Here is a 13,137-nt window from a genome sequence, read left to right on the forward strand (position 1 = left end):
AAAAGATAATCGGGACAATCTGAGGATAGGAGGTTGAAAAGTTCAATTTGATGCTTAACTGCTGACCGGGTGTTTAGCAGTAGAGCAGAAGCTACGGGGAGTGGCAGTGCGAGAGAGGGGGTTGCCTGATGAACCGCCTTGGGAAGAGGTGGGGGGAGAAGAAGAGGGGGGTAAAGATGGACGCGGAGGCGCAGAAACACCAAGTAAATCAAGACGTGAGACTAGAGAGGGAGGGACAGGAATAGGAACCATAAGCGCAGATAATTGAGCGGAGGTATATGACACCGGTCGGGCAGGGTCCGTGGCCCCTGGTCCCTGGGAACAGGACCAGTGCATCGTACTTGGAACCAGTGCATCATCATCATCATCATAAGCGCATTGTCTCCATTGCATGGAGAAGATTGACGCACCACCTCTATTGCATGGAGAAACCCAGAGCATTACCTTCAGAACTGTCACATCTCAGAACCTTAGCATTGCCTTCTAAACCTTTCACATCACCGTTCATGCATGAAGAAAATTGAGGCATCACCCCACCTGCACAGGGAACACAGACATATCGCATGACTGCACCGCATCCTTGCCGATGCAATGCAAGGATTAAGGTACTTTTGTTCAGCAGGTCTCACTGGGGCGCTGCATCCGGCCCGTGCTCCCTCCACAGCCAGTCTGAACTCTTGACTTTGTTTCGGTCTGACATGACCAGCTTATTGCTCCTCAGCACAATTTTGCAGTTTATTTAAAAAAAAATTAATTACTCAATGTTAGAAATGGGGTTGCCAATTCTACAGGGGGTAGCATGAAGCAGAGCGGGCAGGCCAAACTTCAGAGGACATGTGTAAAGCATTCACGCAGTACCCACAGACGAGGCACCAGGCACACTACAAAAGAGGCACAACACCGCTTCTGGTTGGAAAAAGAATGCGTTTTGTATTGTCTACAACCTGCAAAGGTAAAACACAACAATAGCAGTAATCACAAGGGGGCGCCAACTGGCGCCAGAGCAAAGTATACCGGGGGGTTATTTACAAGGAAAAATGGGAGAAGTTAGAAAAAAGTGTTACGGAAGTCCATTAGTGTCCAGCTGAAATAAAATTAACATTATCACTTGGCATGAAACATTAGCAGTATAACGTGAGGGAAAGAAACATTAGGCATGACACAGCAGAGTCAAAGCTGCAGGGAAAATGCAGGCCTTAATCCTCGGCAGTAGGCATTAGCGTAAAAGGAAACATTAGGCCTCAACACATAGCAAGAAACCCATCAATCAGGGACCGTGAAACCTTTAGCAGGATATCCAGCCTACAATAAACATTAGGCATGAAGGCACCTCATGCATGGCATCAGCATCCCCTGCAACCAAAGGAACATTGAGCGTACAACATTACATCAGGCCTAGGCCTCAATAGCAACCTGGAACCTCAGTGGAATCAATAACATAGGGTAACCACCAGCAACTTTCAGAGGTCCCCTGGGGGCATCATCACATTTAAAATGGGGCAGGTAAGTGCACCATCAAATAAAACATTAGGTGCAAACCATTGACATCAGGCCTACAACAGAAGTAGAGGGACCTATGGGCATCAGACATGAGCCTTATCATTGGGCAGGAATCACAGTGCCTATAAGAATGGTATAGCACGCCTCCACACTAGGCTCAACTACTCATGAGCAGGGGCGCAGTAACATAAGCAAACCCACGACAGGGAGCCTCACTATGAGCTCCACATCACCCTGTTAGAGTGGATCCCTCAACAAAACCCTGGTCTGGGGACATCCAGGAAAACTGCCCCCGTGAGCGGGTGATCTAGTCGGTGCCACTGCGCAGTCCCGAAGGGGGGGTCTCCAGATTCAATGTCCCCTCCCAACAGTGGCTCCTCAACACTCTGAGCCTCTTCTGTCACAATGTACTTTAGGGGTCTCCCACAGGGGTCACGGAAACAGTCTCCTCCTGTATAGCCTGGCCCTTCGTTGCAGGTGCCCGCTGCCAGACGGGGCACCTGGAGAGTCAGCCTGGGATTTGGGGGCGGGCACCGACCAAATACCCCAACACACTCCCCAACCCAACTCTGCCACACCCCAATCACCAGGAACTTGGGGTGGCATATCCGGACTCTGGGCTGCCTGTTCCAGCACCCGGGGCTCTCCTTAACTCCTGAGGGCCCGGCAGACAGAGGCGCCCCTCCGGCCTTCCCAGGAGGGCTTGGGCAGATCCTATACTCGGGCAGGGCTCTCCTCCTCTCACTGGGAGCCCTGCCGCCAACCGTGCCTCCCTCAACTTCACCCGGGCCCCTCTTCCTCACAGGGACACAGGGCTTCCCAAGCAGCCTCTGCGAGGCCTCTCCCTGCTTCCGGCAGCCTCTCCTGGCTGCCCGGCCGGCAGCCAATCGCTTCGCGGCCTTTTTGGGAGCGCGGCGGCTCTGGCCAATCCGTGCGCGGTGGGCTGGGGGCGCGGCCAGTGACGTCACCAGCGCCCCAGCCCCATGATGCTGCCCTCTCTGGCTTCCTAGGCCTCTGGCGGCCTACTCCTGATTCCGGCGGCCCTCTTCTGGTACCGGGGGCCGCCGCGACGATACCCACAGCAGCGGGGAACTCTCCAATGTAGCGCCCGGCCGCGGCGGTGATAACAGCAGCTTACAACCGGCGCGAGGCAGTGCCAACACTCCCCGGGCTGCGGCGGTGAGATCGGCGGCATTAAGGGGTATGCTCCCTTTTATTAATGATTCATAACACGGGTTAAGAACCCGCCAGCTTCATAAGGCTCAAAAGCGCGCCAAAACGTGGCCAGACCAACGCTGGTCAATTATAGCACCTCGGGGGCCACAACAGTCACAGGGGCAACAGTGTTTAGCTTAACACCACGTGGGGCACAAAGGCAGCCTTGTCCAGCTTTGCAGCGCTAGTCAGCACACAGCGCTTCTTCTCAGCACAGCTCCTTGGGGGCACAATCCTCCTCATACAGCCCTTCTAGATTACAGCGCTTAGCAGGCAGCACTCATCCAGGGCCAGGCAGTACTTCTGCAGCACAGCGCAGGGGGGCGGACAGTCCCAACACCAAGCCCAGGGGTCCCAGGGTAACTCTACTCACCTCCTGGGGGGGGGGTCCAAGGCGCTCCTTCCCTTCCAGGTGCTTCTTTGCGCAGCGCTAGCGTGGATCAGGGTCCCGGCAGCTCCAGGGACCTAGGGGGGCCCTCCTTCTTCAGGGGCCCAGGAGACAGAGCATTAGGCACTACTGGGCCAGGTCAGCAGTTAGTGGGGGCAACATCAAAGCAGGGTGGTAGGCTTTCACCACCCCCACTGCAGCGTGGCCCTCCTCCTAGACGGTAGCCTGAACTCCTGAAGTGAGGCTCACAAGACCTGGGACAGTATGGGGGTCCTAGATGGGTGCAGGGCCCAGCACACAGGCCCAAGTGGCGGTATCCCATGCAGCGGGTGCCTCGCATTCCTGTCCCAGCTCTGTCTCTGCGCATGGTGGCACATCCCCCTTACTTATACCCTCCTCACCCCACCTCCCAGACAGTGCCAGAATCTTCTAGAATTCTGTGGCAAACTGGTTTAACCTGGTTCAGGGGGAGGAGTAGAGCACCCTGGGTGCCAGGCTTTTCCTCCAAATTCTGGGGTGGCTGGGTACCTAACGACTAGACTGCTAACCTCCTGCGGTCAGGTGGCACAACGCACAGCCATGGTAGCCATTACAGATACAGCATTTCAACAGGGTACATTTTACACAATGGGGGGAATTGACAAGTGCTCACGCCATTGAATGACATTACACATTAACATGGCGTCTCACACCACACATGGCCTATTCAGTAACCTTTACCATGGGGGAGACATCCTACATTAGGGGGGCGAAAAGCGAAAGATTTTGGCGGAAAAGGGCCGAGTCCAACACTCAAGTTCTATTTATTGTATTTTTTTTTGTTTTGATCTTGTTTTATCTATTAAATTGAGTTTGATTTTTCTAACCTGGTGTGGATTTTTTGTGTGTTGTGTTTTCACTGTTTTACTGTTTGAAGTTTTGCTCAAATACTTTACATAGTGCCTCTAAGTTAAGCCTTATTGTTTTGTGTCAGGCTACCAGAGGGTGGGCAAAAGTTAATTTAGGGTTGCCTGACCCTTACCCTGACTCGGATTGTGGTTGCTGTTTGACTGAGGGTTACACCCCCAGTCAACGAACAATCAATTTTTAACACTTAGTAAATCTGGAATTGCGTGAAATCCATGGATGGGTCATGCTCCATGCATTAAACGCCTAAAACTCAAAATATAATGCAACACAGCTAAATCTGCTGCATTGTGTTACATTTCTTTGTAAAGCTTTACAAGCCCACACATTTTTGCCCTTGCCTTGTAAATCCCAAATAAGAATTTGCCTTGCCCTATGTCGCCATGTGGGATGCAAGGGTGATGGAAACGCTTTGTACATCTGGCCTTAATGTCTGGTTATATTGTGTGCATTCCTTTCCCGTACTCGGATTTTGTGGCGAATGAATGCGCCTGTGGAAGGCAGGGGTAGAAAGCCATTTATATAGGGAAAGTCGATATACAAATGTGGATTGCCATTGGAGTGTCACTATGGCAATGCTCACCACTGCCAGTGGCGGAAAATGGTGTCTCCTTCCTGCTTGGGCGATATTGCACTGCTACCTGTTGTATAATGATACCACCGTTTTAAAGAATTACCACTCAGGTGAAGAGTAGATCAACCGATACATTTCATTTGGTTGTTGAAGGTTCAGGACACACATTGGTGCGTTCAATGACACAATCTGCCTATAACAAGACCTATTAACGTGAAAGAAAATAGGAATTTAGCTTAGATTTGTAAGAGTAGAAACTAAAACCCTTACAGAATAAAACATGCCTGGGCTGGTTCCTTCCAGTGTGCACCTTGTGAGCAGAACCACATCTGCTTTATCATTTGTGCTGAAAGTTGTTATCTTCTGTTTTCCTTGACAGGTGCAGCTGTGCAGTCTGTGGAGGCGGTTGGACCCAGCCAGCCCATTTGTGACATTGTTGGTGGGGAGACCATACTTTCCTGCCATCTCAACCCCCCTGTTAGTGCAGTGGAAATGGAAGTCTACTGGGAACATCAAGATGCCCTTGTGCATCTGTATGACAATGGGAAGGAAAATGCTGATAAGCCATATGAGCAGTATAAAGGGAGGACAAAAATGATCAAAAAAGACATTGCAAATGGAGGAGTGGCCGTGTCATTGACCAATCTCACCCGCTCCGATGCCGGACGATACAGGTGCGCCTTTCAATCTACAACCCCGGATTTTGAAACCTTTGCGGAATTTGAGATACAGGTAGCAGGTTAGTGTCCATGCGGATTAATTTGCATGTTTGTAATGCTATACGATTTGAAAGTAAAATGTACAGAATGGGAAAAGTGTTGTGATAATCTTCACACTTAACATTGGCAAGAATTTCGCCACTTCAACTCTTGAATTATGCTTAGTATTGGTTTTGTTATAGCTCAATGTGACAATTCAGAGCATCTCTCTTGATTCCACCATAACCTTCCATGGGTATATAGTACTGGAAAGTATGTTAAAGAGTGATTGTGGCACCTCTTATGAACTAACTCTATTTGGAAGAACTTCTTTGTCACAGACCACTTCTTGCTGCTTCATTCTGTGTCCATATTTTAGAGCGCCATACGTACACACTTTGGTTTGTGTTACTTTACTGTAAATGTACAGGAATTTATATAGCGCAAATCACCAAGCGGTTTCTAAGCGCTTGCTTAGGGAACCCGTCCTGGTATTCCCCTGTGAGATAACCCCGGCAGGGTATCCGCAAGGTGAAAGCCAGGCATCCTGCTGTGAGGGGCCGTTGTGGAGATTAAGCAAGCTATTGCCCAGAGTCGCAGAGTGTGAACCTGTGAATCGAGTAGGCACCGGAGCGAGAATTGTCGAGTCCATGGACATTTTAGGACTCAAGACCCCGCCGAGCCGGGAATTGAACCCTGGTCCCGGGCTGACCTCTGCTTCCAGGTCTGCCTCCTCTAACCAGAGAGCCACACTTCTCCACTTACTGTGCCTGGCTGTTCCTCAGCTAGAAAGATGAGAGTCAATTCAATTCAAAGAATGTTTTATTCGATTTTAGCAGAAATATAAAATCATAAAAGCAGCAATTAAAATAGTCAAATTCATACAGAGTCATCATTAAGAACGTCATTCTATACAAAGAATAAAACTATACATCTGCAATATTAATAAAAAATATTCCATACTAAAGTAGCACTTGTCTCTTTCCCTACTATGGCTAACACGTTATTACGTTCAGCTTCTTCAATATGCTCTTTAAAAGACCGGTCATAATTACAGTGCAATATTCATTATCCAGTTGTTGCAGAAATAAATAAGCTGGGCGGTATCGCCGCCATGCACCACGCTTCAAATACAGCTCAATCCACCTTACACGTTCTTTAACATAGTACTTACAAAATAATACCATGTGAACGATAGATTGCTGGGAGACGTTGTCACATGGACAAAGCACATTGGGGCATATTACCAACAAGTAGCGATATTTTTCGCTAAATAGGCTTAGCAGCGATTTTTTTATCGCTGCCTATCGCTGGATATGTTAGCGGAGAAAACATGCTATTAGCAACGTTTTTCTCCAATGTGCTAAAATATCCAGCGATAGCGGCAAAATGTGTGAATATCGCTGAGAATACAGCGATATTCACGCATTAGGGACGAAATGCTCTTAGCCATGTTATCCACCTCCCATTGGATAACATGGCTAAGAACTGGTCTGAGCAGGCGTTAGTTTTTGGCGATAGTGGGAATATTTCCATCGCTACGCCTGCCTTGCTAATAGGCGATAGCGACGTTAACGACTGCTTTCAATTGCTAACAGGTTGAGTACGCCCACTTTGCATGTCATTAGCGATAAATATCGCTGACATGCAAAGCGGGCCCCAAAGCGCTCGCTATCGCCTAAAAACTGTCGCTAACATCGGTTAGCGACAGCTTGTTAATAGAGCGATAGAATTATCGCCGCTCAGCGGCCAAAAACGGCCGCTAAACCGGCGATTAGTGGCCTATCGCCCCCCCTTGGTAATATGCCCCCAGGTCCCTCGACCAGTCATTTTTAATTGGGAAAGTTACCAAGCGATGGAATGATTCAAATCTAAACCAGTCACTGACAATAAAGATTTAAAAAATCATGTTTCATCTGCATGCTGGCATATCGTAATGTTTTACTTTGGGATGTGAATTAGGGCCGGGGTGGAGCCCCAGCGCCCTAACAAAGAAATTGACCCAGCCCCCATTAGAAAAACAGATAGGTGAAAAAGAGGCATTTTGAAATCAAGCTATTTAGAAACTTAGTATACACTCTGTATGAGTATTTTGCAAGGTATGGGAGACTTCCTGTATTTGTGTGCAATATTGGTAATCAACATTAAAAAATGACTCACCTAGCCATAAACCTGGCATACACTGAAAACCTGGTCCTACCGTAGTGTTGCTCCATGGAATACACTTGACATTACCCCTTGCCTCCAACGTGTGTAACTTTGTCGTTGCTTTGTTATGGAGGTAGATTTTGGTGAACACGTGCTTTCTGGAGTGTCTTTCTTAGTGACTGTTTGGTTCTGTTAATTCCACCCACATATGAGTGACTGTGAGCAGTAGAAATCTTTCTGAATGAGCCTTTGACAGACCTCCCCTTTCCCTATTTCATCCTGTGGCTCTCTGGAGTTGTTTTGAGTGGTAGAAGTGCTTCCTAGGCTTCCTCTGTCAATGCTATTAGTTATTTATTCGTTCGTTTCTAGAGCACTCGTGAAATCAAATTGGTAGTAGTGTGGTTTACATAAAACAAAGTTGCATAAAATATGCACTATGCAGTCATTATGAGTGTTTGATGTGTTTCTTATACTTCCTGTGTGAGTAGCCTCTTGTTCCCGCTTCGTTGGGTACCACAGTGGATGTTGCCTGTAACTGACGCATTTGTTCTGGTTTATCTCTTGCATACAGTGATTCCTTATGAGTGGTGGAAAGTGTTTCCTATAGTTCCAGTGCCCACTACCCGATGGTTCATGCTTCATCTAAGGTTCAGAGAGCCATCTGCGCAATGGATGCTGCGCCCCCGGTGTTGCTTATCTGTTGATGAGGATGCATGTGTCTTTAACAATCAGGTTGTGTGTTCTGACTTGCCAATTCTTTGGCCACACCCCATTCTTTGTCTATCTGCCAATCCCAAATTAGAGAAAAGAATGTTTCTTGGGTTACATACAGTCAGGAGTGTTTCCTCTCCTGGGGACACACTTCACCCATCAACAATTTGCTCTAAGCTACAGCAGGCTGTTAGTCATTCTGCACTTTATAACTTTAGTAGATATGACAATATAGGAATAGCAGGGTAGCCAGAGAGCTCAGTGCCTAAGGTTGCATGCATGGAATGACGTCAACTTACAGGATTAAAACCTTAGATTTTCATTATATCTTCCCTTCAAATGCTCTTGGTGACCTCTGATTGTGCCTACAGTCTGCCTGCTCACCATAGCAGGCGGAGAGGGCCTGCAAAGCCCATACCTTGCCCCAATAGAGTTATCATATTTGACAAATGCTATTGTTGTACAGATTGTTGTGTAGCCTTAATTGACACTCTTTTTTAGAGGTCTGCTCTTTAGCTCCAACCAAAAATATTTCAAGTGTTTCCACTTGACCTCTGCGCACTGTAGCCTACCTTCCCGAATGGCGGTATCACAACTTGACAATTATACACTCAATAAACAAAAAGAAACACATTAAATTGCTGCTACATAATGTCCATTTAAACCAAAAACGTTATCTTTTGATTTTATAAGCATCAAGAAGAATACATTCTTACAATACATCACTCGTTCGTGATGAACAAATCTTTTTGTAGGACTGCCCAATGCATTTCGGGCCTAGGGCCCTTCTTCCGGGGCTTAATCTGCAAACAGAATCAATAAAACATGTATTTAATTCCATAGAACCCATGTTATAGGGAGCAGTCAGTTTTTATGTAAATAACAACGTTAATTAAAGTCAACAAAATCATACGACTTCATATTACAAAGTGGTCATACGGGATTCATGTCGAACTGATACACGTGAAATGACACTGTCAACGAAAAATGAAGAAGAAAAGAAAAACAGAAGAAAAGAAAGGAGACCCTGTGACAAAAGACACCCTTCTAAAAGCTCAACCCCTAGACAAAACACCTCCAGGTCACCTTTCCATGCCCAAATGCTCCAAATATCAACCAGTGTTTGCGCAAAAACCCTTCTAAAAGCACTATATTTTTAGTCTGCTCTTTAGCTCCGCCATCACCACCACAAAAGGAAGTTATAGGGAATTGCTTTGTCCTGACGGCTTATAGGATTTCTCCTCTTGCAGGAAATTCTACCTGGATAGTTTAATTGATATTAAATAGATCCATAATGGAATATGTCACTTTAAATACATTTTCATTGTTTCTTTGTAATTAGGAGACATTCAATGACTAAATGTGTGACTTTTTTGTGACACTTTTGCGCAAGTAAAACCAAGCAATGAAGTCCACGGAAACAGAAAATGTCAGAAATTACACAAATTTGAGCAAGAAGAAACTCTAAGAGCTTTCAGTCTTGAGTGGGAATTCATAGCACTCTGTATACACAAGTCACTATGTTCCTTGTGCCAACCGGGATTCAGTGCCTCTTGTCTCTGGTTACAGTGACAGACATGATCTGCAGAGACTGCATTCTGAAACCTCCCTGCAATCATCCACAGGTGCCAATGACAATACCCAACTCTTATTCAGCTTTCTCCCATGCACATATTACTTGAAGATCCTTCTCTAAAAATGTTCCTACTAACTTGCCCCCTGTTTCACAATCTACATAACTTTACACCTCTACTTACCACTGCAGCTGAGCTGCAGCATGGTAAAATCATGACATTCCTCAGTGTCTCCGAACAGTAAGGACCATATTATGACTTTGACGGTCTTGGATCAAGGCCGCCATGCTGCCACCCCACTGTGAGACTGCCAAAGTCATTAAAAACCACCCGCCAGAGTATGACTTTTTTTTACATAGGGGTGCAGTTCTTTGGCGGTCCCATCGTGTTGCATCTGAAAAAAGGCACCGCAATGGGAGCGTCAAAGGCAGTTCCTTCAGGCGCATAATCTTCGGTATGCACCTGAAGATCGATTTGCCGCTCCTCTAGCCATAGTACCTCTTGTTGTAGCTGCTCCACCTCTTCGTCCCAGGACGTCTTGTGCTCCTCAATGCTATCCACTCATTCTCCCATTGCATCCACATCTCTCAAACATATTTCAGTTCTTTTGCGAATTCTCTCTTGAGGGCCTTGAGTTTCCATAAAGGAACGGGTGACCGGCCGGTTCTTCAGCATTGGCTGAGTCATGGCCCATGAATGCGGGGGGTGAGGCCTTCTCCTCACTCACGCTCGACGTTCGGAGTTTACTCAGCATTTCCTTAATATTCCTGCCCTTCTTTAACTATGCTGAGGCCATGCTCTCCTCCAGCGTTGGGGCCTTTCGAAGTTAGATATTTCAAAGCACTTGGCTCCAGGTAGGTCTGATTACTGGGTAGGACTGGTAGGAGAGCTATTGTTTACTGCTTTAGCTAAACCCCGCTCCCTAGGTCAGATCCTTGTCCAGTCCGTTGGTTGTATGAAGTTTGCTTACAGTTCCTCTGCGACTTCAGTTGATTCAATGAGTTTATAAGGCATGAGGGAGGGCCCAGCTCTGCTGCGATCCCGATGACCTGTTTGAGATAACTTTCAGCAGCGTCTAGACTAGGCCTTCCTCTCCCTTCGCCCCTAGGGCCCACTGCAGATGGTCCGCAACCCTCTCTTCCACCTCCAGGACCAGACCCGGGCCCGAGATAGCCCGCTTCCTAACAGGCACCCAGAATGTGGGTCTCACCGCTCTCGCCTCCACTCCTTGGCTGCCTCTTGCGCACCTTTCAGCTTGCTGCGGAGATAGCTCTGCTCCAGAGGATCCGCCAAGTCCCTCACAGTGCCCCGACCCTGATCAAGGGATCATCAATTGCGTCCCGGCCTTTCACCTCCTCTCCGCTGGGTGCAACCCCCAGGCAGCCCCCATGTCGTCCACCCTCTACCTTCAGCTTCTATGCAGCCTTATTGTTCTTTCCTGCTCACGGAAGCGCTATGACCCCTGTTCTGCGTTCAAGTGAACTTTTCCGTGGGCCAGTCTCTGCATTGCCATTTGTGTCATCTGGCTTCCAGCCTGGACACTCTTCTGGGTCCACTCTGCACCACCTGTGACAGTTGGGAACTCCTCTGCTCCCGCTCGGGCCAACAAGATCTCCTCTCCCTTGTGCCTGAAAGTCTGCTTCCTAGGAGCAATCAGGAGGCCTCGGTCAGTGCTGGTCCTCCGCTAAAGAGCTTTCAGTGGGCCGCTGCACTCAATCTCCAGCCCTGCTCCTTGCTTGCAGCAGACAGTGTGCCCCGAGCTCCACCACCATTAAGCCGATCCTTTTGCTTCTCCTTCCACGCGTCCACACCTGCACTCGCGGCCCTCTTGGTCGCTGACTCGGCTTCCACGCTCCTCATCAAACTATCGCTGCCATCTTGTCCGTTCACCTCCACGGCCTTCGAATGGAGTTAAGTGGTTCCTCCTGGGCGAACCCCCACTACAAGAGCGCCATTTGGTCAATGGGGGCTATATGGCGATGCAGACCACCACACTAAAATGTTAGTATAACTCTTGATGAATAGTACTTGGCAAGGTTGGACAGAACACAACAAAACACGTCCTCGTCAAGTTTCAATCTGGCAGATCTGTGTTGTACTGGAAGTTATGTGAACCTCGACTGTGCTTTGTATCCTATAGCAGGCCTACTAAAGATCCACCAAGCTGAAGCAGTGCATCATCAGGGCGTCATACGCTGTGCAAAGCATGCCAACTGCACTGCCGATGTTTCATCAGGGAGATGGCACAGGTCTCGCCATTATCTTTGTTGAAACATATTTCCTATAAAGAAAATCCTTTTACTTTTAAAGTAAATGTATTCAAGAAACACTGTTGCTGGATAGTGGAAAACAGAGGACCAAGGCTACCCCCATCACATCATTTCCAATCAAGGGCACGCCCTGTGAGAACTCAAACATAAGCCAATTTAAAACAATTAATGAAATCATTCAAAGACAATTTTAAAAGTATGCATGGAAACAGCAGGAGTACAACAAACAATTGACCTGCAATGGTTTGTCAAACAAGTCAATTCTTATGGTTTGAAGGCTACAATCATTATGGACATTGTAATTACCCTGTGAAGTCACCATGTCTTTCTTCACATTATCACTATGATTAGGCCTACAAATGTTGCCTTTAGTCATGCACCCATTCTATAAGGGAGTGGCTATTTACCCGGCCAGAAGCCAAATAGCACATAATCTTTGCTATTTACCTGAGGGCCAGCAAAATAATACATAATACTTCCTGTTACCACAAGCTAGATAGTAGATGTGCAATTGATTGGCCGACGGATGAATAGTATGCAGGAAGTCTTTAATTTACTGGCTATTATGTTTTACGACTTGTGGAATAGTGTTCATGTAATATTCTATCGCTTTGTTATGAGATGTGGGAGTTCTAATCAAAACAATTAGTACTCTGGCTGGCTGAGGGAATGTAGCATTCAGGTAAGTTGCCATAAAACGTCTTTAAAGAATACCTTGGACTGCTCTGGAACTTACCATTACATCAATTTGGTGACGAGCAGCCAGTCCAGCAGAATGTCAGGTAATGAAAGGTGATGAATAACCACAGGCGGTGAGAGGCTCCATCTCTACCATCCTGGGAGTGTGGCAAGTTTATTTTATTTATTTAACTTATAAAGCGCACTATCACCAAAAAGGCATCCTGGTGCTGTTGACTCGAAATAAGGAGGGACACAAAAATGAGCAGGGACCAAACAGCCAACTAAGTTTTAGGAAACAACCAGGTTTTGAGTCTCCTTCTAAAGACACACAGATCACTAACTTGTCTTAGCTCCAAAGGGAGTTGGTTCCAAAGTTTGGCAGCAGCGTACCCAAAGGTTCGACCACCTGCCCTGACTTTCCTAAATCTCGGCATTATGACGAGTTTTACCGCAGAGGAGCGGAGGCATCTCG

General features: G+C 47.2%; 1 protein-coding gene across 2 annotated transcripts in view; it reads left to right on the forward strand.

The window, feature by feature from the left end:
- LOC144754111 (butyrophilin subfamily 1 member A1-like) overlaps positions 1-13,137 on the forward strand; it is a 470,572-nt gene that overhangs the window by 36,903 nt on the left and 420,532 nt on the right. For both annotated transcript variants that reach the window (XM_078641678.1, XM_078641677.1), the window contains exon 3: positions 4,963-5,322. In XM_078641678.1, coding sequence (XP_078497804.1) covers positions 4,963-5,322 — 360 coding nt within the window. The remainder of the gene's footprint in view (positions 1-4,962; positions 5,323-13,137) is intronic.

This window comes from Lissotriton helveticus, chromosome 5_1, assembly GCF_964261635.1.
Source record: "Lissotriton helveticus chromosome 5_1, aLisHel1.1, whole genome shotgun sequence".
NCBI lineage: Eukaryota > Metazoa > Chordata > Amphibia > Caudata > Salamandridae > Lissotriton > Lissotriton helveticus.